General features: G+C 47.4%; 1 protein-coding gene across 1 annotated transcript; it reads right to left on the bottom strand.

Moving 5' to 3' along the window:
- Window positions 1–2,680: 2,680 nt before the first annotated feature.
- RIPK4 (receptor interacting serine/threonine kinase 4) lies at window positions 2,681–26,159 on the bottom strand. The gene is made up of 8 exons (XM_009089568.4): window positions 25,921–26,159; window positions 17,526–17,817; window positions 9,544–9,692; window positions 8,752–8,801; window positions 7,564–7,722; window positions 6,555–6,661; window positions 5,782–6,034; window positions 2,681–4,871 (listed from the first exon to the last, which is right to left on the bottom strand). Exons 1-8 carry the CDS (start codon window positions 26,100–26,102, stop codon window positions 3,694–3,696), a joined length of 2,370 nt encoding a protein of 789 aa, XP_009087816.1. The 5' UTR covers window positions 26,103–26,159; the 3' UTR covers window positions 2,681–3,693.
- Window positions 26,160–27,131: the final 972 nt, after the last annotated feature.

Raw genomic sequence — 27,131 nt, 5'->3', positions numbered from 1 at the left:
GCTGGGTAAGAGGTTGGACTCGATGATCTTGGAGGTCTTTTCCAACCTGAACATTTCTGTGATTCCTGGGTTTGGCATTTCACCACAGCCCTGGATGAAAGAGCATCCCAGAAGAGGGAGAGGGGAGGCAGTGGAGCAGTGCTGTGGATGATCCATCCCTCTCCAGTACCAAACTGCAGTTACAGGCTTCACGCAGAGACCTGGGCTCACTTTCAGGTGGTTTTGGCCAAAGAACAGGACAAGCAAAGTGCAGCTGGGCATCTTACCTCAACCCCCTGACCCCAGGACTGGTGTCTGGAGAACCCGCTGCTCTGCCTTCCTTGCCTGTGTGGGTCTCCTCCAAAGAAACACATCAGCAGTCAAGGAAGGGGAAAGGCTGGATGTTCCCTCCCCAGGGCACAGGGACAAGGGGATCTGATCAAGAGCTGAGCCCAGAGACAGCCAGGGAGGTAACACAGCTTTGCACCCCAGGAGCACTTTAGCACCTGAAGGCTTCGCCTGGGATTTTTGGAGACACCCCTGAGCTGGTGTGCACCTCATGCCACCCAGCTGGGGTTAAAGGAGTGTGGGGGAGAGGAGATATCCCCTCCTCCAGAGCCCTCTGCTAAGGGAGGCCTGGCAGAGCAGCTCCCACACGCCTTGTTTTTCTTGCAAGCCTGATGCTGAGTGGAGCCAAGGTGGTGCAAGAGAGGAGAGGAGGCAGGAATGAAAGAGCTGAGGTTTGCCTCGGGGCCTCTTTGCAATCACCCAGCAATTCTCTCCCCTCTCCACCACCTCCAGCAGCAGCAGCAGCAGCGTGTTTGAACGCAGGCTTGTCGAGTCCTCTCGAGGCCTGTACAAACACAGCAGCAGGTAAATAAAGCTGCCTGGTGCTGGGAACAAACTGCTGCAAAGACAGGTAATGCAGCAGGGGCTGTGTCTCCCCCAGGGGCGGAGGCTGGGATGGAGGAGTCAGGAATGGGGATGGTGTGAGGCACCTTCCCCGCTGCTGGGGCTCCTGCCCGGGGAGACGGCACCAGCAGGAGCCCAGACTGTGCCACCAGAGCTGTGCAGGCAGGAAAACCACATCTAGAGATGGAAAGGTGAAGGTTATGGTCATGAACATCATTTCACTCGATCTTTTTTTTCTAATGTTTCTCCCTGGGCTGGAATAGCCACCTGAGGCCATGGTCAGAAGCCCATGGATGAGATGTCTGCAGAAACCCTGCAAGTGACCTCTGCCTGATCTTGGAGGTGAGCAGGAAGAGCTGATGTTCATCTTTCAGCCCTCTCACCTGCAAGGGAGCAGCTGGGGGACCTGGAGCAGGCTCAGCTCCACGGGAGCCCTTTGTGTTCACACACCACCTCAAACCCACCCCCCAAGCCTACAGGGTTTTTATTTTAAAGAACGCACCTGAGAGTGGAAGGAGACAAAGAAATGCCTGTAAGCTTTAGGTCAACAGCCAGAGACTTCAGCTAAGTCAGTGGAGTGCACACAGCACTAGAAGAGCCACCCATAGGAGACCTTTACGAAGCAATAATTCCTAATTGCTGCATTAGTGCCAATTTAGCACCCCCCTCACCCCTCTGCCCCCAAGGAAGGCTGGTTCACAGGGAAAAATACCCACTCCAGTACTGGCAGCATGTCACTGCAATCCTGTGTTGGTGGTTTTTTTTTTGTCTAGTGCCAGCTGTGTTGCCTTCCCTGTAATGCATAGCTGGTGCCTGTTATTGTGAAAGACAGCATGGAAATAAAGACTCATGAGTGTGGCCTCATGTTTAATTAGAAGCTAATGTACCATTATTATTAGGCACTGAAGGAATGTACTGGCGAAGCAGTGTTTGAGCTGTTTTAAAAGCATTTTATAAGTGTACTTTCCCTTTGCCTTGCTGGTGTTAACCACCTTTATTAGGAGGTGCAAGACTGCTGTTACCTGATCTTACAGCTCTTTTGCACTTCAGGCAAGCACTGGACTTTGAGTATCTTTAATCTCACTGTTCAGGAGACTGTGAAATAGAAGGGAATGGTTTGTGCTAGGCTGAGGCAAGCGTGAGAGACCAAGTGGTCTGTGGTTGAATTTGCTAAATTGAGGCAGTGATTAAGCACAGCTTAATGAAACATGGCCCCCTTACTGGTCTCCAAAGAAGTGGAAGGAAGCAGGAAAATGACAGTTGTTTGCTGAGTGAGAAGTTTCATTGTCAGCACCTTTAGGAGCTTGCTGGGACTGCCATGCTCTGCTAAGAGTGGCATTGCTTTGTAGCCTCCGTGTAGTGGCATGTGCTTCACCATGTACTTTTTAATGCCTTTTCATTCCCCACTAAAGCTACAGCGTAAGAGGAAACCATCCCAGATGTACATCAATGTGTTACATGCATAAACATTAGGTTATGTGAGGCTTTATCTACAATTTTGTTCTGTAAAGAACAAAAACTTCCCACTTCTGCAAGCTCCTCAAGTAGGGAATGTAAAACTGAGGGCAGCCTTACATGTCAAGAGTTAGGGCTTCAATACCATTCACGACAAGGCTGGATGGAGCTCTGAGCAGCCTGATCTAGTGGAAGGTGTCCCTGCTCAGATCAGGGGGTCTTTAAGGTCCCTCTAACCCATTCTGTGATCACTGAATACACGATAGTTGTGTTCCTCTTCTGTTGTTGGTCAATGGGTTTTCAGGTGCTTTATTGACTCCAAAATACAGACAAGTTGAGGAACACAATTTTTTTATTAATAACAGGCCACATTTATACTTCAAAAAGAATGAAATTAAAAGGTGTATTAAAACATACCCACTCTAAGCAATCTATTTTCTTCTGTAGAAAAAAAGCATACAACAGGTAGAAATCCTATATACACAGTATATCAGTTCGAGTCATCAGCCCCTCCAAACAGTGTTTTACAAATTGGTACAACGGTGACAGAACAGACCATCCAGTTCCAGTCCAATACAAATTTCAGCTCATGACTTGCTCATTTAAGACAAACCACTAAGCACCTAATCCAATTTACTGATCTCAAGATACTTACAAGGGAGTACTGTACATGAAGACAGCAGTGTTAAGCTTTTACTTCTGCTTAATTTTTTTTTTCTCCTGCCTTGTTATTAAGTCTGCCTCATAAACGTTGAGTACGTGGAAATCTGTAATCAAAGTCTCCATTAAAAAACGTAGCAGAAACATGATGAACTGTACCTTAAACAGCCCTTTCCTCAACTCCTGCATTAATTTCCAGCAGACTGCTGTTGTGCTTATTCTACACTGGAGGCTTTCAGCCCAAAATATCAATGAACCACAAATCTATGCCATCTATTTTTTTTCTTTTTGCTTTGATGAAAATAATGAACCACAAATCTATGCCATCTTTTTTTTTCTTTTTGCTTTGATGAAAATAAAAAAAAAAGCATAATGTTAGTTCTTAAATTAGTTTGGCACATAAGAACAACAACAACAAAAAAAAAAAAGCAGGGAAAGCACACAAGTTGCATCCTTCTCTCACAATGTCCTTGGGGAGGGGAATGTCCGGATCCAGGCAGGGTGGGCAGGCATGGAATGAGTGACACAGACCACGGCAGACTCCAGCACCTGGCCTCAGTCCCACTCAAACACCCCAGTCCATCAGCTGCCACCGCTGGTGTGCGCATCCCTGCGCAGCTGGAGAAGGCTCTGAGCTCCAGCAGCCTCCTCACACCAGGTAAAAAAGCACCACTGGGCACCTTTTGCTTAAGTGTCACTTAACAACACCGTAAGTGAGCTATTCCTGCTGTGCTGAGCAGGAGGGAGCAGGGTCTGACACTTGGGTCTCGGCATGTCAGTGTGGGCCCCGTGCTTCAGGAGAACCTCCACCGCTTTGGCGTGCCCCCCTCGCGCGGCCAGGTGAAGAGCCGTGAACCCCTCGCTGTCAGAAAGGTCGATGTTCTCCGCACTGACAAGTTCTTCCACTACTTCAGAGTGCCCGTTCTCCGCAGCGAGGTGCAGCGCTGTCCTGTTTAAAGGCCCTCTGGCTAGAACGCTGGCCCTTTCATCCATCAGCAGCTTTGTTGTGGCCAAGTGGCCGCTGCGCGACGCCAAGTGCAGGGCCGTGTATCCTTCTGCCGTGGCGGCCTCCATGTCTGCGCCGTGTTTGAGGAGCAGCCTGGAGGTGCTGGTGTGGCCGGTTTCGGCGGCGATGTGCAGAGCGGTCTGCAGGAGCCCGTTGCGGACGTTGACGTCCGACTCCAGGTCGATGAGGAGGCGGGCCACGCGGTAGTGACCCCGCTGGGCGGCCAGGTGCAGCGAGGTCCTCCCGTCCACGGTCTGCACGTTGACGTCGGCGCCGCGCTGCTTGGCCAGCAGCTTCACGATGGGCAGGTGGCCCTGCCAGGCGGCGTAGTGAAGGGGCACCCAGTCGTCCTTGCCCTTGATGTTGACGTTGACGCCTCTCCTCAGCAGGATGCGCACGATGTTCTCCTGGCCGTACTGGCAGGCTATGTGGATGGGGGCTCTGCCCTCAAAATCCACCTCGTTTAAGGACGCGTTCTTATCAAGCAGCATTTTGGTGCTGAAATCATCCCCGTTCTGGGCAGCGAAGTGAAGAGCGGTCCACTGGTCCTCATCTTTGGCATTGACGTTGATTTTCCTGGCCATAATCAGCTCCACGATGCTTTTAAATTTCTTCTCGATGGCTATGTGAAGAGGGGTGGACCCTTTCTTGTTGGTGAGGTTAGGGTTAGCGTTGTACAGCAGGAGCCATTTGACACATTCTTCTTGACCTGCCTCAACAGCCAAGTGCAGAAGGCTGGAGTTCCCATCTAAAACAATATCAACATCTTGAGGCTGGAGGATCTTCATCAGCTTGCTGGTATCTCCAGATAAAATCGCCTCCGTTAGCTTCCTCTTCTGTATGTCTGTGGTACCAATATCTAAATGGATACAAGGAAGAACATTTTTACCATGAAGGTGGTGAAACACTGGAACAGGTTGCCCAGAGGTGGTGGATGCCATGTCCCTGAACACATTCAGCTTGATCTATTTGAAGATGTCCCTTCCCACTAAAAGTCCATTCCAACCCAAACTGTTCTAAGATTCTGTGGAAAAGAGAGCATCACAATTCTGACACCCACCAAACCCAAACCTTACCTGCCCATGGTTTCAGCAATGAGCTGCCTGCACAGCCATTCACCCCCTTTGCCCCACAGGAGTCCCAGCACATTTTCAGGTCAGATTTGGGCCCCCACTAACTCTCTTTGTTGTGGCATGAAGACCAAAGGATGTTGTGGTTGATCTCCCTGCACTAACCATTGTTTACCTAACTGGAAAACAGATGTCTGGGGTTTGCAGCTCTGGAATGAAAAGTGAGGGGGGTCTTTATCACAATGGTCCCAGGGGCTGCTGAGAAGGTGACTTGAGTCCTCTCAAAAACTAACGTCCTGAGGTTTAGGCTTAGTATAACTGAAAAAGCCACAAAGTCAGCTGACCTGACTGGGCAGTGGCTTTAATCCCATGTCCAGCGGGACGCTGGACTAGTAGTGACCTCCCTTCCAACCAACCTCTACATGACTGATTCTGTAATTGCTTTAATGGGAGTTTACTCCTTTACAAAACTAAATGAGATTTATTATTTCTCATTAGATCATGTTTGGGAACCACATAATTTTTTTTCTTGTTTTTATTTTTTTCCTTTCAAATAACTACCTCCAGTAAACAAATTTGTAGTGCTGACAGCAAGAGAAAGCAAGGCTAACAGTAATTTCCAGAATGTTATTCTCCTCTCCAACCCACTGACTCCCATGCCCCAATCCAAACAACTACAAAGGAAAACTTGACCATTACCTGAACTCTCCCGTTCAAAGGAAAGGGAAAGGGATCCTCTGGATGAAAAAGCTGAATCTACAGATGAAACTCCTGAAAGCCTCTTGTCACTGGAGGCAAGTTTGGACTCTGAAGAGCTGCGGCTGAGATCCTCAGGGCCTTCCATAGTCTGTGAAATCCCTGAATCCAACTGGGACAACAACTCTGAGAGACTGTAATCCTTAACTGATGGTAGAGCAGGCTCCTGTTTCTTCTGGGATAGTGCACAAATCCCCTTCAAGAGAAGCACACAAGCATTTTAAAAAGGTCAGCAAACAAAACTGAGCACAAGGCCCTACAGAAGAAACATAAATGTGTTAGTTTGCAGGTAGCATTTAAACACTGCTTGTATTAAATGAAATCTATGAATAAAGTCACTGATTTTTTTTCAGAAGCCGGAGGGCAGTTTCCATCAGTACTCACAGAGCCACTAAAGCCTCGTGGCTCTTCTGTCTATGATAGTTTTTAAGATCAGTCACAACCACACAGTTCCAGCCTTTATTTCCTAACTGTCCTGCTCTCCCTCCACAGAATAAGATGCTCTTGTATTTGGTTCTGCCCTGAGGTTTTCCTGAGCTGATCCACGCCCCTGCTGTCATTTGTGCATCCCAGTCCTTCACCAAGACCCACTTCTATCAGGCAAGGTGGTGCTCAAAAGCAGCAAAAAGAAGGCTGCATGGAACCTTCCAGCTCATAAAGGAGCCTGTTCCTCCCAAAAACCTGCAAGTTTGAACAAGAAGTGAAAGAGAAAATACCTCAGGCTGCTGCTCTGGGGCATTCTTGGTGTCCAGGTCCTGAGTTATCATCTCTTTTGTGTCATCTTCTGGTTTTTCACAAAGGGCCTCTGTTTCTGAAGTGATTTCTTTAAAGAAAATTAGAGAAGGTTTTAGGAGAAGGTGCTTGGTTTTTTCAAAAGGGGAGTTTCTGAGATACCCTGCTGCCTTCCTCTATCAATTGAACTTAAAACCTCTGAGATGCTGAGGGAGAAGGACTCCAGTGCTGACCATTCCATCCAGCACTTCCTCAGTGGGCACAAGTGTGCAGCCAAGCCAAGGGTGCACAGGGCTGCCCAAACAATTCATTTTCAGTCACACCAGACTGAAAACACAGGGGCCACACTGCAGGACTGTGAAATGGGAGCCACTGCACTGCTGGCAGATTTAGATAAGTTTTTTTTTAAAGATGGAATCCCTCATGCCTTCAGTCCTCATTCCTTGTATGAGCAGGAGGAGAGGGAAGAGGCAAGTCTCTCCCATTCTTCTGAAGCTCCAACCCTCTGCACACTTGAATTCATAACAGGTGCTTTGGACAAGTTCAGACCTTTTACTGGCAGAGAAGTGACTGCACAAACTGTTTCAATACAAGAAAACAATTCAGGTTCTCACCACACAACAGTACAAATGTCAAGAGCCAGCTCCTTCAAGGCTTTGGTACACTGCAAACCACACCAGCTCCAGCTTGGCTTGTGTCCTGACACTCACTATCAGAAATAAACATCATTTCTGGCTAAATGGACCCACTGGCTCAGTACAAGGCTTATTCCTGGCGTGTTTACATAACACCATCATGGTCAGACATGTCCTCAGATAATCCCTTCCTCCACAGATGAGTAAGTGGCCTGTATCATTGTCTCCACCACACAATGTGCTCTATTTACTCTGTCACAGAGCTTCTCAGCGTTTACCCCAAGGATTAGCAGAGTCCTGAGCAATAATGTGACTCACAGCAGAATAAATGGGCAGCCAAGTTAAGAGGAAATCTTACCTTGAAATGTTGGCCGTTCACCAGGATCATCTTGCCAACATTTTTGCATCAGTTTGATCAAGTTATTACATGAATGAGGCCTGGATTTGGAAACAGCAGGGAGCTCTGGGCGGTGCCCTTTAACTACTTTTACCATAATATGTAAAATGTTGTTTTCCTCTGCAAAGCAAAAGCACAGAGATTTAGACGTCCCAGCAAAAGGAATCACTTCTCTTTTTTCCAAGAGAATTAAGAGTGCATTAGGCTGAAAATTTGTTTTCACACTTTTTTTTTCTAAATTTCTTATCAATAGGGGAAAAAATTGTTGGTTGCCTTCTCCAACAAGATATTTTTTAATGCAGTAACACCTGATTCTCATGTATCATTTAAAAAAAAAAAACAATTTTCAGCAAGTGACTGTGCTCTTTTTTCACCCATTAAAGACAAAGAACAAAAGGAAAAAAAAAAACCTCAACAGTTCTTTGCTACTTCTCTTTGGATTTCCATATCTGCTTTAAGAAAAAAGAAGCTCAGGTTTTACTTAGACCAGGTACCTGAACTATCCATAAAGGTGAAGGAAGAACACAAATCAAGAGGTGCAGCAATGCAGCTCCTGACTGTAAATCAATCACTGGGCTAAACGGAATCCCTCACTGGGAGAAAAACTAATAGTAGACTGGAACTTGTTAGGACATGCTTGCTATACATAGGCCAGCCACAGACACAGGAAAGTCATAAAGAATAAACAGCTGCCTCTTGAGGTGCATTTACTGCAGGGTGGAGCAAGGCTTATTCTCACAGACAGCTTTTCTTTTCTTTTTTTTTTTTTTTTTTTTTTTAAGAAACAAATCTGTACCCACAATCTACAAATAAACTACAGAACCTCTCTACAGAGGAGCTGCTCCTGAACAACAGCAGAGCTGCCTGCCAAGGTGGCTTTGCCACACACTGATCTGAAGCTGTGCAGCAAACTCCAGCAGAAGCAGAAATGTGCAGACAAGGGCCCCTGCAGCAATACAGGTTCTGTTTTCATGACACAGGACAAAGGAGGACTTCAGCTTGTGATCAGAATTTGAGAGTTTAAAAGTCTCTACCACACAAGCATGTCAGAATTTAGAGGTCATGCACAAAAATCTAGGGCTGGTAGGGCAAGAAGTAGGCTTATCAACGGGAAAAAGGAAAAAAAATCCAAGAAAGCACATAACTTACCTGCAAAAGGCTTCTTCTGTGTAAGAACTCCCCAAACCACGATGGAAAAGCTGTCAAAAAATTTGAAAAGGTAAAAAAAAAATTCTAGAAAATTTTTTAACCAAAAAACCTCACGGAAGTGTAATTTATTTTCTTTATCCCTCCATTTTTGCACCTAATTCAGCTGATGAACACACACACAGAGGAATGAAGCCAAGAACCATGATTTCAAAGTCTAGCATTGGCAGGGAGGAACCTGAGGCAGCAAACACAGGGACTTGCTGGAGGCTGCCAAGTCCTTGGTAGCATTTACAACCACTCCACATCCACCCTGACAAAATCAGAGAAAGCATTACAGTGGGTTTAATTTATTACTTCTGCCCTGCAAGATGACTTCAACTAAATCAATTTAATTTAGACTAAGAGATATCTTTTTAATCTAAAGCTGTGATTTCCTTTTCCTAATAATCTTGCCATGAAAGAAGAGCCAAGGACCTAGTGATGAAATCCACTGAGATAACTCAGAATTTTATCACAGACTCAAAATGTAGGTCAGGATGTACCTTCAGAAGGGAAATTAAAGGGGACAGAGTGCCTCCCACTGCCAACACATAATTTCAAGACCCAGGATCACCTGCAGTTTTTAGAAGGCCTCTACCCTACAAGGACTTTGCAAAACCCAAAGCAAATGTGACACATTTCAAGATGAGGCTCCAACTGAATTTAGGGATTTCATGCTTTAAAAAAAGTAAACAAGGGCTCATTTTACAGGGTTACCAAAATAGCATTGAGGTGTTTTCATAGTTCACTGACCTGTACACATCATGTTTGGTGTCAAAACACCTGTTTTTCTCCTTGATGCGCTCTGGAGGGAGATAGGCAATCGTGCCACACAAGCCATCCATGCTGATGTCATGGGAATGGGACAAGCCATTGCACTTTGCAAGCCCAAAATCAGAAATCTGGGGGGAAAAAAAAAGGAAGAAGAAGGTGAGAAAAGTGGATGGTGGATGGTTCCATCAGACTTTCAAGGTGTTCACAAAATATTTTCTGCAAAGAACAACAGATGCAACAGGATCACCCAAAAAATACAGTGAAAGGCTGTTCAGAAATATTAAGCCAGTAAAACATCTCTGGAAGCATAATGCTATGGTAGGTTCTTCTTTATGGTTAAGCTAAAAGAAGAAAAAAAAATAAAGGCAAGCAGTTTTTGCAAGCAGCAGCATGCCAGCCCATTACACAGCAAACACAACAAACAGTCAAGACAATTTATTGTAATTTAAACCAGTCGAATTCAGCTACTGCAAACTACTTTAATGTAATTATTGGCCCTGCCACCCCCTTTCCCTGCACAGCCTCACACTGCATGAGGTGTTTAAACGCCCTGGCTCCCCAATGAACTCTGGAGAATCACTCTTTCAGGTATCCCTGTTACACTGACCATGCCAATGAGGACCAAGCCCAAGAGCAGAGCCACCAAGTGCTACAAAAACCCAAATGGAAACACACACACACACCAAAAAGCCACACTGGCAACTCTTTTTGGCAGCCAGGAGATACAGCAAGTTGGTGCAGTGACGCAGGGAGCACAGCTGAAATGAGCACAACAAGTGACAGCAAGTTTATAAAAAGGACACACCTCCTCTTTAATTTGAAGTGTCAGGCAAATATGCATTCATTTGCTCTCAAAGGCATACCAGTCATCGAGCAAACAGATAGGGCAGGAATTTCCTTTGTCTTACTTATTTCCCACTGGACAAAAATGTCTATTATGCCAAGTGGTAATGTCAAGAAAAGTCAAGTCTTTTTGGACCACTGAGCCCACTGATTTTTGTCTACATGTCAGATAAGATTTCCCCTCCCCCTAACTTATACATTCCTTTTATCTAATAAATACTCAGGTTTTTCAATGACTCATTCCCCTTTTGATCTTCACAGCTTCTCCTTTGAGAAAGTTTTCCCTCAAAACAATAAGCATAATTAAAAAAAGCTTTTTTTTTTTTTCTTTTTAAATAGGCTCCGACTGTACACTTTGAGAAGTTTCTCTCTAAAGATACCACAAAACTAGTTGTAACATGTGCCCATTACTGGAAAGGGAGAAAACTGCTGCCAGCTTCAGCCTCCTGGAGGACAGGCACATTACACAGCCATGCAAGGAATCTCCCTTTGCCATAAAACAAACAAAGCAACCCACACAGCTTCAGCAAGAACTTCTCCCATGGACAAAGAGCTCAGCAGAGGCATTCTGAGGAGCTGGAGAAGTCCTGCACCCTAAAACACAGGTATGTCCAACCTGTTGCCCCTCTTTAATCTGTAGGGTAATGTGGGAATGACTTGAGAACAAAAAAACCCACACACAGGGGAAAAAAAAAAAAAAAAAAAAAAAAAAAGGGGAGGAAAAGGGAAAAAGCAAAGTTATCTGGAGGAATAGTTTCTCATTCTTGTGGAGCTACACTCTCAAGGGAGGGATTGCTGGACTCCTCAGCAAGCCAAGCACTGGAGCCCAGGAAAGCAGCAGGAAAAGCCTTGTCCACAGGCCAGGTCACCCTGGGAAGAGTCAAACTGACCACCACAGGAAATGCTGCATGAGTCTGGGGCACTTGGTGCTCCACAGGAGAACAAAAGCCCAAGGCCAGCATCACAGCAGGCTGTGGTGTCAGGTTCATAAATGAACTGAACCCTGCAAGTCTGAACGGATCCGACGTGGCGAAGCGCTGCTCTCCTTTGATTAACGCCAGGCAGAGGCTGGTGCACACCTCAAGAAATCCAGGCCTAATTAAAGCCACACACCTCCCTCTTTGTCTAAACAATGGCGTGTTTCCTACTGCCTGAGTTAAGAAATAAAGATGAAATGCAGACAGCAGGGTGACACTCCTGTGTTTGGAGCCACCAGCTACGGTGTGTGAATCTAAGGCTGGGGGCTAAGGCAGAGCTGAGCACTCCAGACAGAAAAAGTCACCCTACAAACTAAGAAACAGCTAAGGTACATAGCATACACCCTCCCTGGGCTAGCAAGAACTTCATCTTGTGGAACTGTCCCTACCTAATGTGAAAAACTGGGTGTCACATCAATTAATAAAAAAATCACCTGTACGGCAGGGCTTCATTCATACCAAATCCTGCAGGAGAGAGCACTGGAAATTGAGGAATTGTTATCTTGCAGGCTGCAACAAAACAGCAACATTCTGCAGACAGCTTTTTGTGGCTTTTATTAGTTCCTCTAGGGCGAATTTTCCACGCTGCACGGTGTATTTAGTCATGCAGGCTCTTTAAACACCAGTGGGAATTGTGCAGTGGGTGGAAGATACAGCCATTTACTTTGCCTTTAAATTGCTTGCCAGGCACCTCGTTCTGCAACTGCCTTGCTGGGGGAGGCAGTGAAAGTGGAGCACCCTTCCCCACTCCTTCCTCCACATCCTTGCTGGTCCCTGCAGCCCACCCCAAGCTCTGCCCTTCCCCTAAATTCTGAGGGAATCCACAATCTTGCTCCTCACGCTGATGCCTTGTGCAGGCTGACCTAGAACAGGGGCTGGACAGAGCTAAAGAATAAAGCAGGGATTTATTCCAAGGATCTCCTCCATGGACCCACCTTGGGCAGCACCAGAGCCCAGCCAGGGCTGCACCCAAGATGACCCAAAATGGCCCCAAAATGCCCGGCCGGGCACGGGGTCTCTCCCTGGGATCAGCTCTGCTCCATTCCCACCTTGCAGTTCATTGTCCCAGCCCAGCTTTAGCCCAGGCACTCCCACCCTGCTTGTTTTTCTCTCTCCAGCCCATGGGGTTTGTGCTCCTGGGCTGAGATTTGGCTCATTTGTCCTTGGTGCCCAGCTGGAGCAGGAATTGTTTTGTCTCCCTGCTCTGTGCACAGAGCTCTCCATCCCATAATATAAACCCAGACACACACACTAAAGCAGCACAGAACCTGAAAAACATAAAAGCTAAACCTGAGAGATCAACATCAGTGATTTCAGGTGGGTCCCTTCAGAAGCACACGTGGTAGCAGCAGGGGAGACACGGAGGCGACAGAGTGCTGCACACAAAACCCACAGAGGGAGCCGGGAGAAGGGGAAGGAGCCTTGGCCAGAGCCCAGGCAGGCTCTGGGATGTTCATGTTCAGGCAGCTCTGCTCCTTCAAGGGCTGCATGAGAGCCAGCACGTGAGCACCAAGCAGGGACAGGAGCTGCACGTGCTCTCCTGCCCACTTCCAGCAACGCTCGCTTGACTGAAGGGTTCTGAGATCTGAAGATTTCTATTTATTTGTTTTTATTTTTAGTTGAGTTTGTTTTTTAACTTAACACATGCAAGACTTTCTCTGCTTCTGCCATTCGTGGATCTTTCCATCCTAGTTCGTACAAAAACGCTCACTTGCAAAGTTTTAGATGCTTTTTGTCATTTTTTTCTATTTTGTAATTCTATTTTTTTTTAAACTAGAAGATACACTCACAAAACCACAACAGCTACTAGAGTCAGCTATTCCCAAGCACTGCAGGGATCTAGTTCCCAGGAACAAAATGACTGCTTGGAAAGTGCCTTTTCTTTTACTGAGGTCTCCTGACAGGCTGCCCTGACCTCTGCTCTCACCTCCTGATGTCCTGTACTGTGCACCTAGCTCCTGATGCTTTATGTCATTTTTCTGCAAGCAAAACTCAAGAACCCAATGCAATGGACTCAGGGACAGAGCTCACCATAAGGTTTTCTGCATCAAATCCACTGGATTAATTTTTAATCTCAGCTGGAACATGCAGTATTTGTCTCTAAACAAAGTCTCTGCCACTTGGATATTGAGAATGCCCCCACATTTGTCTGTGGGGTATTAGGGTGTCTGGTGGCAGGGGAGGTTTCCTTTGTTTTTTTCTGAGGGTAGGGGAAAAAGGCTGTCACAATTTTGTTCTTAAAAAATACCTGAAATTTTTAAGAAATTTGCACAGGTCACAGATTTGGACTACTAAAAATTATGACTAAAAATGAACTCCAAATACCAACACAACGTGCACTTCAAACATATGTCTTTAGGAATAGGGGTTTTTTAATGAATGCACTTAGTTAGCCTCTAAAATAAACTTTTCTGAAACAGGCCATATTTCCATCCTTTTCCAACCTGCCCTGAAACTTTTAACTCCTCCAGACCAGTTTCAGGTGGGACATTTGAAATGCTCTTTTCAGAAGCAGCAGATCCCAAAGCCAAACACCCATTTTAATCCATCCTGAATCTGCATTACTGTAACAGGGATGGCTTTGTTCCCTCCCCTGTGCCACCACAATCAGATCAATCAGAGAATTGATCAAGGTGCAAACCAGCTCTGTTGGTTGGGATTAAAGAGCCATGCAACAACAGCTCTGCATGGAAACCTTGATCAGGAAGGGTAGGAAACAAGCAGAAGGGACACACAAAACAAAGGCTCTCTCAATCTACAATAATAGGAGAGCAATTGCAGCTGATAAAAAAGTGGCTGTGCTACCTACTTCAGGCAGTCTAATAAAAGAGACAACTGCTCTTCACCAGCCTGGCCTCTGGGTATTGCTTGGACCTACAGTTAACAACCTACATGAAGAAGCTTTCTCATAATGAAATTTGCCATCAGACTAGGCTGCTTCTAACTTCATTCTCAGAAATTCTGCAGCTGAAGCAAATAAAAGTGAAGACCACAGAGGCAAGACCATCAGCACGGTACAACACAGCAGCAAACTGCACACAGGTTTAAAGTGGAGGACTGGGGAGGGGAGAAAAACAACTACAGAGAGCTTAAAACAGTGCACAGCTGAGGGCAGCTCATTCTGCTTCAAGTTCCTTAAAACCAAAATGTAAGAGATGAAAAACAGCTGGTCAGGCTTGTCTCTGTGTGTACAGGAACCCACACATATATACATGTATGTCTGTGTGCAAATATATATATATATATATATATTATATATATATATATATATATGACAAGATGAGGAGCTACAAAAAACCCAGCCTGGATAGTGAGAGAAACAAGAGCTTAAAAATAATGGTTTTCCCCAAAAGTATTAAGCTGCAGGTTGGCTTAATTTTAAACAAAAAAGTAACACTCTTGACCACAAGATTTTGGAAAACAGGAGAGCTGTGAAGCAGCAACAGAGATCACGAGGGCATGGTGGCTGGCAACAAGCTGGGCATGAGATTTCTGCACGTGGTGGGGTGTTTATTCTCCTACCAAGGGCCCTGCAGAGAGATCACATGGCAGCAGGGAAGGAGCAAACTCCCAGCCCACGAGGGCAGTGCTGGAATGTGGCATTGCTTCCCCCGTGCCAGAGATTGCCACACCACAGCAGCTCAGGGGACACGTCCAGAATGTGTGTGGAGGGCTGGAGAGCTGAAGAACGAGCTCAAAAGATGTGGCTGAGCAAGGAAATAGATGTCAGACAGCGTGTAAATATTGGAAGATTGAGTAAGAGGAAGACTGGAGAAAGGGAGGATCTTAGAGAAATAGGAGAAAAAGGTTGACATGAAGGAAGACAAAGCCTGCCTGGGTATGGAATAATCCTGCCAAGGAAAGCACAGTGTTTAAGGCAAACAAGATGGAGCAGGACATGGGCAGGGAAGGGAGGTTCCTGCACCAACTCCCAAGGGAGGATGGATGCATCCACCTTCCAAAACACAGCCAACCTTTACCTTGCGCTGTACACTTTGCACACAAACATTTAAAATCACCAGGGAATGCCCCCATGTGCCTTTGGTAAAGTTAATATCTGTCTATCTATATCCCTGCCCAGGCTAATGCCATCCTCCCAATTATCCTCCCAATTTAGCACAGGCTTATGTAAAGGCCAGGCTTTATGATATGGAGGCACCCAGCTGATGATAAGTTCTGCACAGCAGCACTGCCTGAGTCACCAGCCTCACTCAGGGCTTTACAGCCAGCACAGCACTCGTAAAAGGAGCAGGGTGTGTTTGCATTTAACTGCAGGATGGCACAGCAGCATTTCCAGTGCTCTCCACTGGAAGACTGACTGCTTCCTGGCTCAAGGGCAAACAGTTTGTAAAAGTCCTGCCTACCTCCAAACTCTTCTTTTGCAGTCTGCAACATCTCTTCGCTCACCTTAGGACTCCATTAGGGACAGGTCACATACTAAATTAATGCTGGCATTTAAAAACACTTCAATCAGCAGCTCCCATTAGCCTTCCAGCAAGAAAATGCACATTAAATCAAGCTGCAGGGTCTGAAATTTAATTGTAAATTTCACGTCACACAAAAAGAAGGTTCGGGGCCACATTTTTAAAGGGAAGGAGCCTCACAGAATATCTTCATCTCTCATTTTGCATGTGGGTTCCTGTGCCTGCTTTGCTTCTTGGAGGGCTTTCCAAGACGCCTGTGGATGTAAAAGACTGCTGGCTGGAAAAGGTTTGGATTGGACCATTCCTTTCTGGACTCCATGGAAAGGATGTGAAGACCTTGATGTGTTTCCTACAGAAGCACATCAGGGATGTCAGCAGTGACCTCACCAGAGACTTTTCTATTTTTGTACGTTTTGCACTTTGCTCCCCTCGTGTTACATCACTACCCAGATACAGGCTGTGCAGCAGGCAGAACATCAGGCACTTCAACCTCCTGGAACAGTGAGAAAAACACAGCCTTGCTATCTGGGCTCATGGATGAGTCAAGAATCAGGAATTTAAGAAGTTATGCAAGCAAGCATGAACTTTTAAGTAAATAAATACTTAGCAAAGGTCTCTCAGCACTACTGTGTGAGAACAGGATTTCAGCAGTTGAAATCCTGATGTTCTGATCATAATAGCATGACCACCTGCAGATGCCTCCTACCTCAGAAATAAAATCCTTCTAAGAAATAAATGAGTAAGAGGCCTAGTAAAAGAGCTGAGACCATCACAAGTGTGATTTCATTAGTGGCACACACCTCTTATGGCTCCAGCCCTACCATGACATCAGGAAATCTGTCTTTATTTAATGAAAACTTCATTTTTAGAATGACATAGGCAAGACCAAAGGCACTTGATTAGTGAGAGGGCCAGGAGATGGATTATTGCACTGCTAAAGAAAAAACTGAACACAAAAAAAAAAAACCAGGGAAAAAATTGTATTTCAGTCTCTGTGCTCTCTGAAAAAGAAAGTTGAGAAAGCAAGCACAACCTCCTTGGTCCAGCTGACCACAGAATCTCCAGCAGAGAAGGCTAACAAGTTTGCCTGTTTACTCTGGAAATGGGTAACGAAAATAATTTCATGCTGTTACAGCCACAAAAGAAATTCCTTTCAGAGACCTCTGGTATGCATGAACAGTCAGGACAGAGATCCTTCCTCGCTGTACATGCCCTGAGCAAATGGAAAAGAGCTGCCTCTGGGAAGGCTTCCCCAGGCTCCAGCTGTAAATGAGATCTGTGCATTTAGTGCTGCAAAGACCCAGAACAAGGCAATCATGGCAACTGCGGAAGTGGCAAAGATGATTTAGAGGTTCACACTGCTTTTCTCCCCCTGTTCTCAAAGAAACTTGTAGCAGGACCCATTAGGTCTCAGAACCAGAGCTCCTGAATGCAGTTAAGAGATGCAGTTCCTGATCTGCATCCTTCTAACATTTCAGGGGGTTTCTCACAAGTTCCATAACCACACCTCTGTTTAAGTACTAAAATGGTGCATAAACCAGGTGCATTTATTTATTTGGGTGGATTTTAACGTGGGAATCAGAGGGGTTGGCTCAGTGGGCTTTTCTCTAATTCCAAAGGAATGCTCCTCGTTTCTCTCAGGCTTTTTGCATCTGGCAGGAGCCACAGGGGAACATCCAAAGCTTGGATACCCTGGCACAGAGCATCCAGTGCATACCTTGACGTGGTAGTGGGCATCCAGCAGGATGTTTGCAGGCTTGAGGTCCAGGTGGAGCAGGGGGGGGGACATGCAGTGCAGGAAGTTCATGCCCACCGCTGTCTCGTGGATGATGCGGAAGCGCAGTTCCCAGGGCAGGGGCTCAGAGGCCAGGAGCTTCTCCAGGGACCCTGTTTCCATGTATTCCATGACCAGGCCCACTGGCTCTCTGCAGATGCCATAAACAGGGAGGATGTAGCGAAACTTTGCCATTTCCATCTTCCTGGCTTCTTCCAGTAACTCCATGCGCTCCCTGGGTGGAAGAGAGTGGGAGGTGAAGGATGGAGCAGCTGCTTCTCCTCAGGCCAAACAGCACAAAACATTTCTAATAAAACCCAACACCACCTTTCACCATCATCCCCTGGCTGACCCACGCTGCATCTCACCAGCCTGAACACCAGGTGTATTTCCAGATTTACTGATTTGGGGTTTTATGCTTTCAATAAAGGCTGTGGAAGAGGTTTTACAGCGACTTCTGTGAGCCAGAGAGAAGTTTGATAAGAGGATCCATGTTTACTCCCAAAAGAATTTTCTACCAAGGTCACTGACATAGAAACCAAGAAAGAAAGATGGATAAATAAGAGAAACCTGCAACTGCCTATTCCAGTAAGCACTTTGTCTCTCATGACCAATGAGTAAAATGTAAACTTATGAGTTTTGTAAGAATGTATAAGAAGCATGCATGCTAGAATAAAAATTATTTATTAATGGGGCATTTTCTAAAAAAACAGAATTTTCTGTTTCATTAAAATAATGTTCTAAAAAAAGCTCCATTTCTGCTTGGACCAGATCCAGATCATTGAGTGAATTAAGAGAATAAAAATAAAAACCAGTTTGAAGCCTTCTGAAAATGGAGTTTGTTGCTTTGTACTGTCTTTGTCACAACTATGACAGCAGGCAGCTCCCAGCTGCAGGAGCACAGGTGAGCCTTACACTTCTACAGTGTGAATATCCTGAGTGCAAAGCCCATCTCCCTGCTTTGATGGTTGTGCTGCTCAGGAGGAGGATGATACACTTAGAGCCCAACTTTACCACTGCTGGAACTTCTTGGGCTGAAGTAATTAACTTTTGGTGAGTCACAAGGCTGTGTTAATCAGAAGAGAAGCCAGACAGCATCTCTTCAGCAGCCCTGCTGGTGCATCCTGAGTCCTCACAGACCCAAACCTTGAGAGAAGAATCCTTGGACCCACCATTGAGGGGAGCAAACTGCTGGCTGTAACCAGGGGGGCACAACGAAAGCCTCCCCAAAATACAGATGTGACAAGTCCAAAACTGCACTCACTCAGCTCCAGCAGGTGCCCAAATCTCCCAGCTCACCATTTTCAGTGATGTAACAGGCCTGGGCCTGGCAGCTGTAATGAGCACCCCGAGTTGTTTACAGGTCACTTCAGCCTGACCCTGCACAGGGGTAAGTGTTACTCAGCCCAAGCTGCAGCCTCCCAGGTCAGGACCCTTAATTGCTGTGCTTTTCTTCTGCACCTCACTCACAACAGGGCCTCAAGCTGGAAAGAGGAAACAAGGGTCCTGTCCCCAAGCTGGCTGTGCCCACAAAGAGGGGCCACACCTGATGGTTTTAAAGACCCTTCAAGCTGTAAAAACTGCATTATTAGTGATTATGAACCCTGCCCAGAGCAGCTTTGGGCACTGACACATCACTGTTGCTGCCACAGATTCACAAAAGAGGGCACAGGGAGGTCAGACAGGTAGTATTTCCTGAGCAGACCCTCTCTTATTACACAACAGCTCCTGCAATGCACCCAAAGATGTGCAAACTATCTAATGGACAACAGTACCTGAAGTAAAAGGACAAGGCTGGTGCTCTGTGCCACCAACAAGTGATGCCAGTTACCACTGTGGGAGCCTCATGGCAGAACCTCAGCTCAATCAAAACTTTTCTGGTTTTAAAATTTCAAAACCAAGGCCAGCTAGCAGCATTGTGCACTTTTAAAAAGAGAAAACACCGAGTCCAGCCTGCACACAGATGAGACTTTTCTTCTCATGTGTCCCCCAATGCCTGGATGACTTGGGAGAAGCTGAAGCACAGCCTGTGAGGGACCCTCAGATTTTGGGAGGCTCCCTCAGCAGGACACTCCCCAAGGCTGGAAATGTGGTCTGCTGCCTGCTGCTCACCTGCTGCAGGTAACATTTCCCACCAGGGCCCAGCCAGGAGCAGCAAATCCATTTCAGAGGCAAGATCAGGCTGGAAAATGGCTTAAAGAGGGACGTACACAGCAGAGAGAGAAACAAAAAAGATAAGGGAAATCTTTTCCATTAACCACGTTACAGAGAGAGAAACAAAAAGAGATAAGAGAAATCTTTTCCATTAACCACGTTGGCTCCTGCTGCTCCCTACAGCAACTTTCTTGTGAAATAATTGCCTTTGCAGACAAGTACCCAGTTTGCTCTTTGGCACGCTGGAAGGGAGCGCCCATGAATAACACAACCAACTCCTTGCCCCCAAGCCACACGCATAGCCAGCATAATTCACCTGAGCTGGAGTCAGGGATGTAAAATACCTGTCTGAGCCCTCCCAGGCAAAGCAAGAGCCCAACAACAGCCAAGGTCTGACAAGAGCCACTAGACTCAGGTTCTCAGGCTAGCAACAGCCTCGGAGAGCATGGCCAAAAGCACAGATTGGCTGCTGGAAATGGGGCGTTTTCTACAAAACCTGAATTTTCTGTTTCATTAAAATAATGGGTTTTTTTTAAAAAGCTCCATTTCTGCTTGGACCAGACCCAGTTCATTGAGTGAATTAAGAGAATAACAGGCAAGAGTCCTCTATGTAATTTGCCTGTTTAAATAAAGCCCCCATGCAGCAATTACCACCCTTAGCACTTTCCCATACCCAGAGCGTTCAAAACCGAACCAGCCAGAGGCCTGGCACAGCTTTCAAAAGGACCCCTGTCACCTTCTGAAAGCAGAAAAGGAAAGAAGAATTTTCTGTTTCATTAATTTTTTTTTTTTTTAAAAAGCTTCATTTCTGCTTGGGCCAGACCCAGTTCATGGAGTGAATTAAGAGAATAACAGGCGAGTGCCCTCTATCTAATTTGCCTGTTTAAAGCCCCCATGCAACAATTACCGCCCTTAGCACTTAGCCATACCCAGAGCATTCAAAACCCCACCAGCCAGAGGCCTGGCACAGCTTTCCAAAGGACCCCTGTCACCTTCTGAAAGCAGAAAAGGAAAGACAAAAGAAGCGAAGTGAGCCAAAGCAGTCATTAGCAGCGCGCTTGCATTAACGCTACCAACACAAACAGCTGGTTAGAGCAAGATCTCCTCCAGCAGGCAGAGATCAAAGGTCTCTCCCTTCCCTTCCCTTTCCCCTCAAGATGCCACCGGCGCTGGGCACGGAGAGAGGCGGTCCCGGGGCCCCGTGGCCCCAAGGCGGGAGCGCTGGCAGAGGCGCTGCCCCCGGGAGCGCATCCCGCGGATCAAAGGATGCGGCGGGGGTGGGGGCGGCACTGCTCAGGTATTCCGCGCTCAGGAGTGATCCCGAGCTATCCAAAGGGAAGGAAAAGCAAAGCTCCTGCTGGGGTTTCTCAGTCCAGAGCTGTAGGTCTAAGCCTGGCTTTTATTTCGTACCCACGCGGTTCAAGAGTTGGGATTATCTTCTCTAGGAGCCTCGGCTCCGCTCTCCCTCCAGTGGGGTAGCCTAGCTTAATCGTAAAAAAGGAAAAAGAAAAAAGGGAAAAGAGGAGGGAGAAGGGGAGGAGAGAGGGGGGGAAAGGGGGAAAAGAAGGGGGGAACAGAAAGAACAGGGGGAAAAAGAAGAGGAGGGAAAATAAGGGGGGAAAAGAAAAATGGAAAAAGAAAAATGGATAAAGGGGAAAAGGAAAAAAGGGGGAAAAGGAAAAAAAGGGGGGAAAGGAAAAAAAGGGGGGAAAGGAAAAAAAGGGGGAAAGGAAAAAAAGGGGGAAAAGGAAAAAAAAGGGGGGGGGAAAGGAAAAAAGGGGGGGAAAAGGGAAAAAAAAAGGGGGGGAAAAGGAAAAAAAGGGGGGGAAAGGAAAAAAAGGGGGGGAAAGGAAAAAAGGGGGGGAAAGGAAAAAAGGGGGGGAAAGGAAAAAAGGGGGGAAAGGAAAAAAAGGGGGGGAAAGGAAAAAAAGGGGGGGGAAGGAAAAAAAGGGGGGAAAAGGAAAAAAGGGGGGAAAAGGAAAAAAGGGGGGAAAAGGAAAAAAGGGGGGAAAAGGAAAAAAGGGGGGAAAAGGAAAAAAGGGGGGAAAAGGAAAAGGGAAAAAGAAAAGAAAAAAGAAAAAAAAAGACAAAAGAAAAACTTGCACCCCAGACAGCTGAGGTCATGTAAATGATGGGCTGCACACACTTTCTCCTGTAAATAGTACCAGAAGACAGGGGCCCACACTTCAAGAGCTCGAGCACTGGGTCCAGTGCCAAAAGAGCATCTCTGTCAGAGAAGTCAGTACAGATCACTCATTTTCAAAGCAACTAGAAATATTACATGAATGGGAGACCTCCAAAGAGCTGTCTGCTTCCACTCCACATCAGACAGACAGGGCTGCATTCCTTGGATTCTCCTGGAGACACAAGGGCCTGGCTCTTGCCCACTGCCCCAGTCCCCAGGGCCCAGCCCTTGTCCCACAAACCCTGCCACAAGAACAGCAGGAATTACAGCTGTACCTGCATTTGCATGGATCCAATCTTTGTGCCCTAGAGATAACACTGCTGTAAAACTACAACCTTAGACTCACCAGGCAGTCCTTGCAGTTTTATATTCCCCCACCACTACCACCACATTTCCCTAATGCAGTCTGAGACAGAGCAGTTAAAAGTTGCTCCAGAGAAACTCAAAAATTGCTCCAGAGATGCTAAAAAAATTGCAGCTGGGGCCATTTGTGTGAGCCACCTCCAGACACAGAGCAGCCAGCCTTCTCCCAAGCCAGGGCAGATCCAGCTCTGCTCTTCAGTCAGGAATTTCAGCTCCCTCTTCACAACTGCTGGTGGTGCAGATGGGGGTCCACCAAATTACACACCCCTGCAAGTCCTCAGGAACTCCTCTCAACTGCATCATGGCAGAGGCTTGAAGAGCACACAGTGGCCTCTGCTCTGCAGGGCACATATTTAACAACTTCCACACTGCTGACTTGCAGAGAAGAATGTGAATATGAGAAGACAAAAACCCCTGCGTGGTCAGGGCAGAGTATGTTGGGAGGAGAGGGTGGGAAAAAGGAGGAAAATCCATTTTTTCAGGTTAACAGATGTCAGCCCTGCTAACAGATCCGTGCAGTTCTGGTACCAGAGGATTACAGGACAACCAGGCTCTACCCTGCTCTTTAAGAAGTCCAAGGTGACTCTTAGGTTCTCCCTACACAGAAGAGACATTCATTCACCTTCACCCCCTGAATAAATGCAGCATCCACTAACAGAGAGCCACTTCTAAAACCTCCTCAACTTCAAAGTCCTGCTCCATTCCCAAATCCAGGATGTGCAGAAGGAGAAATATGTAGGGCTTTGCTTGTTATTTGGGTTTTTTTCCCCAATCAAGAATTTTTTATCATGTCCACAGCCTGTAGTCACCCCCATGGCCAACACCTCCAGTAAAGATCCCTCTCCAGGAAATGTTACACCTTAGAGTCAGCAGGTTTATGTTCAGCAGAAGAAATCAACAGAGGATTCTCTCTCTCCGAGCTTGCCACTGTTTTCCTCCAGACCACAAGGGTAAAGAGAAGAGATCTCCACTGCAAGTCCCGGGGGAGAGGCTCCTCCACCCTTCTGGGTCACAAACATCTTTTGTTCAGATTTACCTTGAACCTCCCCATACTGAGAGCATCCTGAGTCCCGGGAGAGAAAGGAGAGGAAAGTGGGAGCAAATAAGGTGTTAGGAATGGAATTTGGCTGGATTGTCTGAGAGGGCTTGGGCTTTAAGGTAAAGAACACTTCTGGCTCTACATTCAGTTTTTTTTCTGCTTGAGGCCACTCAGCTCTATGATGTGATAATTGCCGAGGGAATGACTCCAAATCTCTCACTGTCTGCAGAAACACACCAAGAGAGACTACACAGGGTATTACCACCACCACCAAGCCATTACCAACAGCGTTTTAATGTGGTACCAAATAAATACATCTGAAAAAGCCTCTGTGCTTTTCAGTTAATGTTTCTGATACCACTGGCAATTCTTCTAACTCTTCACAGGGTTCCAAGAAACAGCTAGTCAAGTTAATCTCCTGGATTAACAATCTAATTACACAGGCTTGTTGCAACCTGCCAGCTAAAGAGGCTGTGTTTGATTCTGTCTGTGCCCCCCACCCCACCATCTGAATAGCACAAGTTTATTAGAAAAGTTTTGGGTAAAAAAGTCTCAGCATAACCATCTCCTGAAAGGGGTTTGATAGAACAGCCCAAGAATCAAATGAGCAATTAAAAAAAATCAGTTTACATTTACTTAGCAGGGGCAGCTCTTTCAAAGAGCCAGGGACACTCCAATTTCTTATCAATGCTCTCCTCAAGCATCTGAAGCACAGATTCTGCAGTAAAATAAATCAGTGTTTCAAGGAGTGGTTTATTAAAATCAATCAGAAGCTGCAGGACCTCTATGGCCTCAAAGTTCCCAAATTCTCAAGGCATTTTTTGCTTACTGAGCTGCATGTCTGTATGGTCTTCCAGTATTTGCACACCTCACAGCCACGGAGGGACAGGTGGCTCTCTACTGCACGTGGTATATATTAATAGAGATCTGATAGCAAATCTCAAAACTAACTATTAAATATTAAACTAATAAATAAACATTAAAATTAATTACTAAACACATTAAAATAGATGACAGCATCCTTTGTCTCAGAGTGGAAATTAACTTTTGGAGTAAATTTCTAGATGTACACTGCAAATGAAAAGTTCTAGCTTATTTTTCAGACATGTTTTAATCTTAACTTCAAAATTAATCAGCCACGGTACCATTTTGATCAATAAGCATCAAACCTGAAGTCTCCTTTGAGATTTTAATAGTAGGGGGCTTGCAGATTAGCACAATACAAAATACACTCTGCAACTTCAAGGTCTTTTCCATTTTATTCACAGACAGCACAGCTACCCTATGCATACAGTAAACTCTCCTTCTCCAAAGGACATTTCATTTCATTTACTGCATTCTACAAGCCATGCCTACTGCAAAGTCAGCAATCCACATACTGGAAAAGATGCTCAACTACCCCAGAAATCCTGCAGAAGATGGGTGTACAAACGTTTTCAGTCTTGGGCTAGCTGATCTCCCTCTTTCTGCAGGAAAGGCACCAACAGGAAACCTTTTGTGACTGAGCCAACCCACGTCTCAAAAACTGAACTGAACAAAAGCAGAATCAGCCTGTGAGCTGGTGGAGATCCCAGAGATGAAGTGGAACTGGGAAAGCTCCAGGAACACGACTTGTGCACATTCACCTCCCTGTGCTCAGAGGCTGAAGCCACCACTGTCCCTACAACACAGGGATGTTTCTAAAGATGCACCTGACAGCCTTTCTCTCCTGGGAGAGGAGACCAGCACTCCTTAGCTCCCATCCCTGGAGGTGTTCAAGGCCAGGCTGGACGGGGTTTGGAGCAACCTGGGATAGTGGAAGGTGTCCCTGGTCATGGCAGGGGGCTGGAAGGGGATGAGCTGTAAGGAATTCCCCAGCCCAAACCCATCTGTGACTCTGCGATCACACACACACAGCGTGAGAACAGCACAGCCCATCGTCCTCACCGAGGACCACACCGAGTTACAGAGGGCAGGGAGTCCCGCCGTGGGGCACCTTCACCTGCAGTACAACACAGCTACAAGGTCTCACCCGAGCAGACAGACACACGGACGAGCGCTGCCCCTGCCCTGGAGCCGGACACATTTCCCAGCCCGGCTCCTTTCAGCGCCCGCTCCCTAAAGACACCAAACCCGCGGCTCCAGCGCCCGCACCCCAACACCCCCGACCACTTCAGCCACAACTCCTGCACCTGGCAGCCAGGCCTGGCTCCAGCCAACTCCTGCACCCCAGACACATTCCCAATCCTCCTGCCCTTCCCTTCCCATCCCATCCCGGCGCGGTCGGTGCCTGCTGGGGCCGCAGCGGGCCCGTGCAAGCCGGCACACGCAGATCCTGGGCAGGACAGGAATGCTTTCCGCATGGCTCCGAGGGACAGGCGGGACATTCGGGGTATTGCATGGTTCCCAGGGAACACGCAGGACATTTGGGGTATTCCATGGTACCTGCTGCTGCTGCTGTTGGTTGTGAGACGGGCAGGGCTGCACACCGGGAGCGCTCGGTCGCCCCGCTGATCCCCTGCTGGGCATCCGAGGGGTGACTGAGGGCTCGGAGTGCCTCTGTGGGAAGAATCCCTTGTCCCCCCAAAATGTCCCCCGTTCCCTTTGTCCCCCCTTACTTCTCATCCACATGGAGGCTGGGCGAACACTTGATGGCGAGCCACGTCTTCCAGTGGAGGTGCCGCACCTTATACACCTGCCCGAACCCCCCCGAGCCGATCTTCTCCCAGCTGCTGAACTCGCTCTCCTCGAAGGTTTTCAGCAGCCCCATGGTCCAGGGGGAGCCGCCGTCCCTCGCCATGGCCGCTGCCGTGCCCGGACACCGCCCGGCTCCGCGGAGCGCAGCGCCGCCGCTGCCGCCCCGTGCGCCCGCCCAGGTGAGTCAGGTGTGCCTGCCGGGGGGACCGGGCTGCCGTCACTTCCTGGGACGGGCGAGTGGGTGGGTTCTGCACAGCTCCTCTGGCTGGCCCGGGACAGAGCAGCCCGGCAGTTCCCGGCTTGGGGCTGCCTCGGGGCCACGCTCGCGTCCGGAGCGATGGGGCGGGAGGGGAGCGCCGCGCACGCTGCTGAGCTGTGACAAAAAGCTGTGACAAACAAGCTGTTAAATAAAGGAGAAGGAAGCGCCAGCCACCTCATTCCTGCTTTTTCTTCTTCACCTCCCCAGGGAACCGCAGCGGGTCCCCGTCCCTCCGTCCCTCTGTCCCTCCGTCCCTCGACCGTGCATCCCAGCCTGGAGTGCGGGACTCCGGCCAGCCTGCCCCAGGCTGCTGTCTGTCTGTCTGTCCTGGCACGCTCTGAAGCAACAGTTTTTAGGCTCCGAGAACTCAGACGTCTCTGGGTTTTAGTTGCCCGTGGGATTAGAAGCTTTGATGATCCCAGCGCTAGATTTCAGTGCCTGGATCCTTGTGTGAATCTAATTGCAGGGACCACAGGACCTCCAGAATTGTTTTGTTTGGAGAAAACCTCTGAGATCATCAAGTCCATCCTCTGGACAATCTCCACCTTGTCAACTAAACCATAGCACCGAGTGCCATATCCAGTTTCTTGAACACCTCCAGGGATGGGGACTCCCTGGGTAGTCGTCCCAATGCCTGACCACCCTTTCAGTGAAGAAATTTTTTGTGATTCCACCCCAAACCTCCTCTGGTGCAGCTTGAGGCTGTGGCCTCTCATCCTGTGCCTTGTTCCCTAGGAGCAGAGCCTGACCTTCCCTGCCTACCCCCTCCTGTCAGGGATTTGTAGAGAGTGAGAAGGTCCCCCCTGATCTTCCTTTTCTCCACACTAAACACCCTCAGCTCCCTCAGCCACCTTCCACTGGTCTCATTCTCTA

The sequence above is a fragment of the Serinus canaria genome, chromosome 1 (genome assembly GCF_022539315.1).
Source record: "Serinus canaria isolate serCan28SL12 chromosome 1, serCan2020, whole genome shotgun sequence".
NCBI classification, from domain to species: Eukaryota; Metazoa; Chordata; class Aves; order Passeriformes; family Fringillidae; genus Serinus; species Serinus canaria.
This window is presented reverse-complemented; position numbering and strand designations above follow the sequence as displayed.

Excerpts from the sequence above, each read along its gene's own strand:
- RIPK4 (XM_009089568.4), bottom strand. The coding sequence starts at position 26,102 with ATGGCGAGGGACGGCGGCTCCCCCTGGACCATGGGGCTGCTGAAAACC. Across the intron at positions 9,693-17,525 it reads ATGCCCACTACCACGTCAAG|ATTTCTGATTTTGGGCTTGC; the intron begins GTATGCACTGGA and ends TTTTCCCCCCAG. Across the intron at positions 4,872-5,781 it reads CTTTGAACGGGAGAGTTCAG|ATATTGGTACCACAGACATA; the intron begins GTAATGGTCAAG and ends GTATCCATTTAG.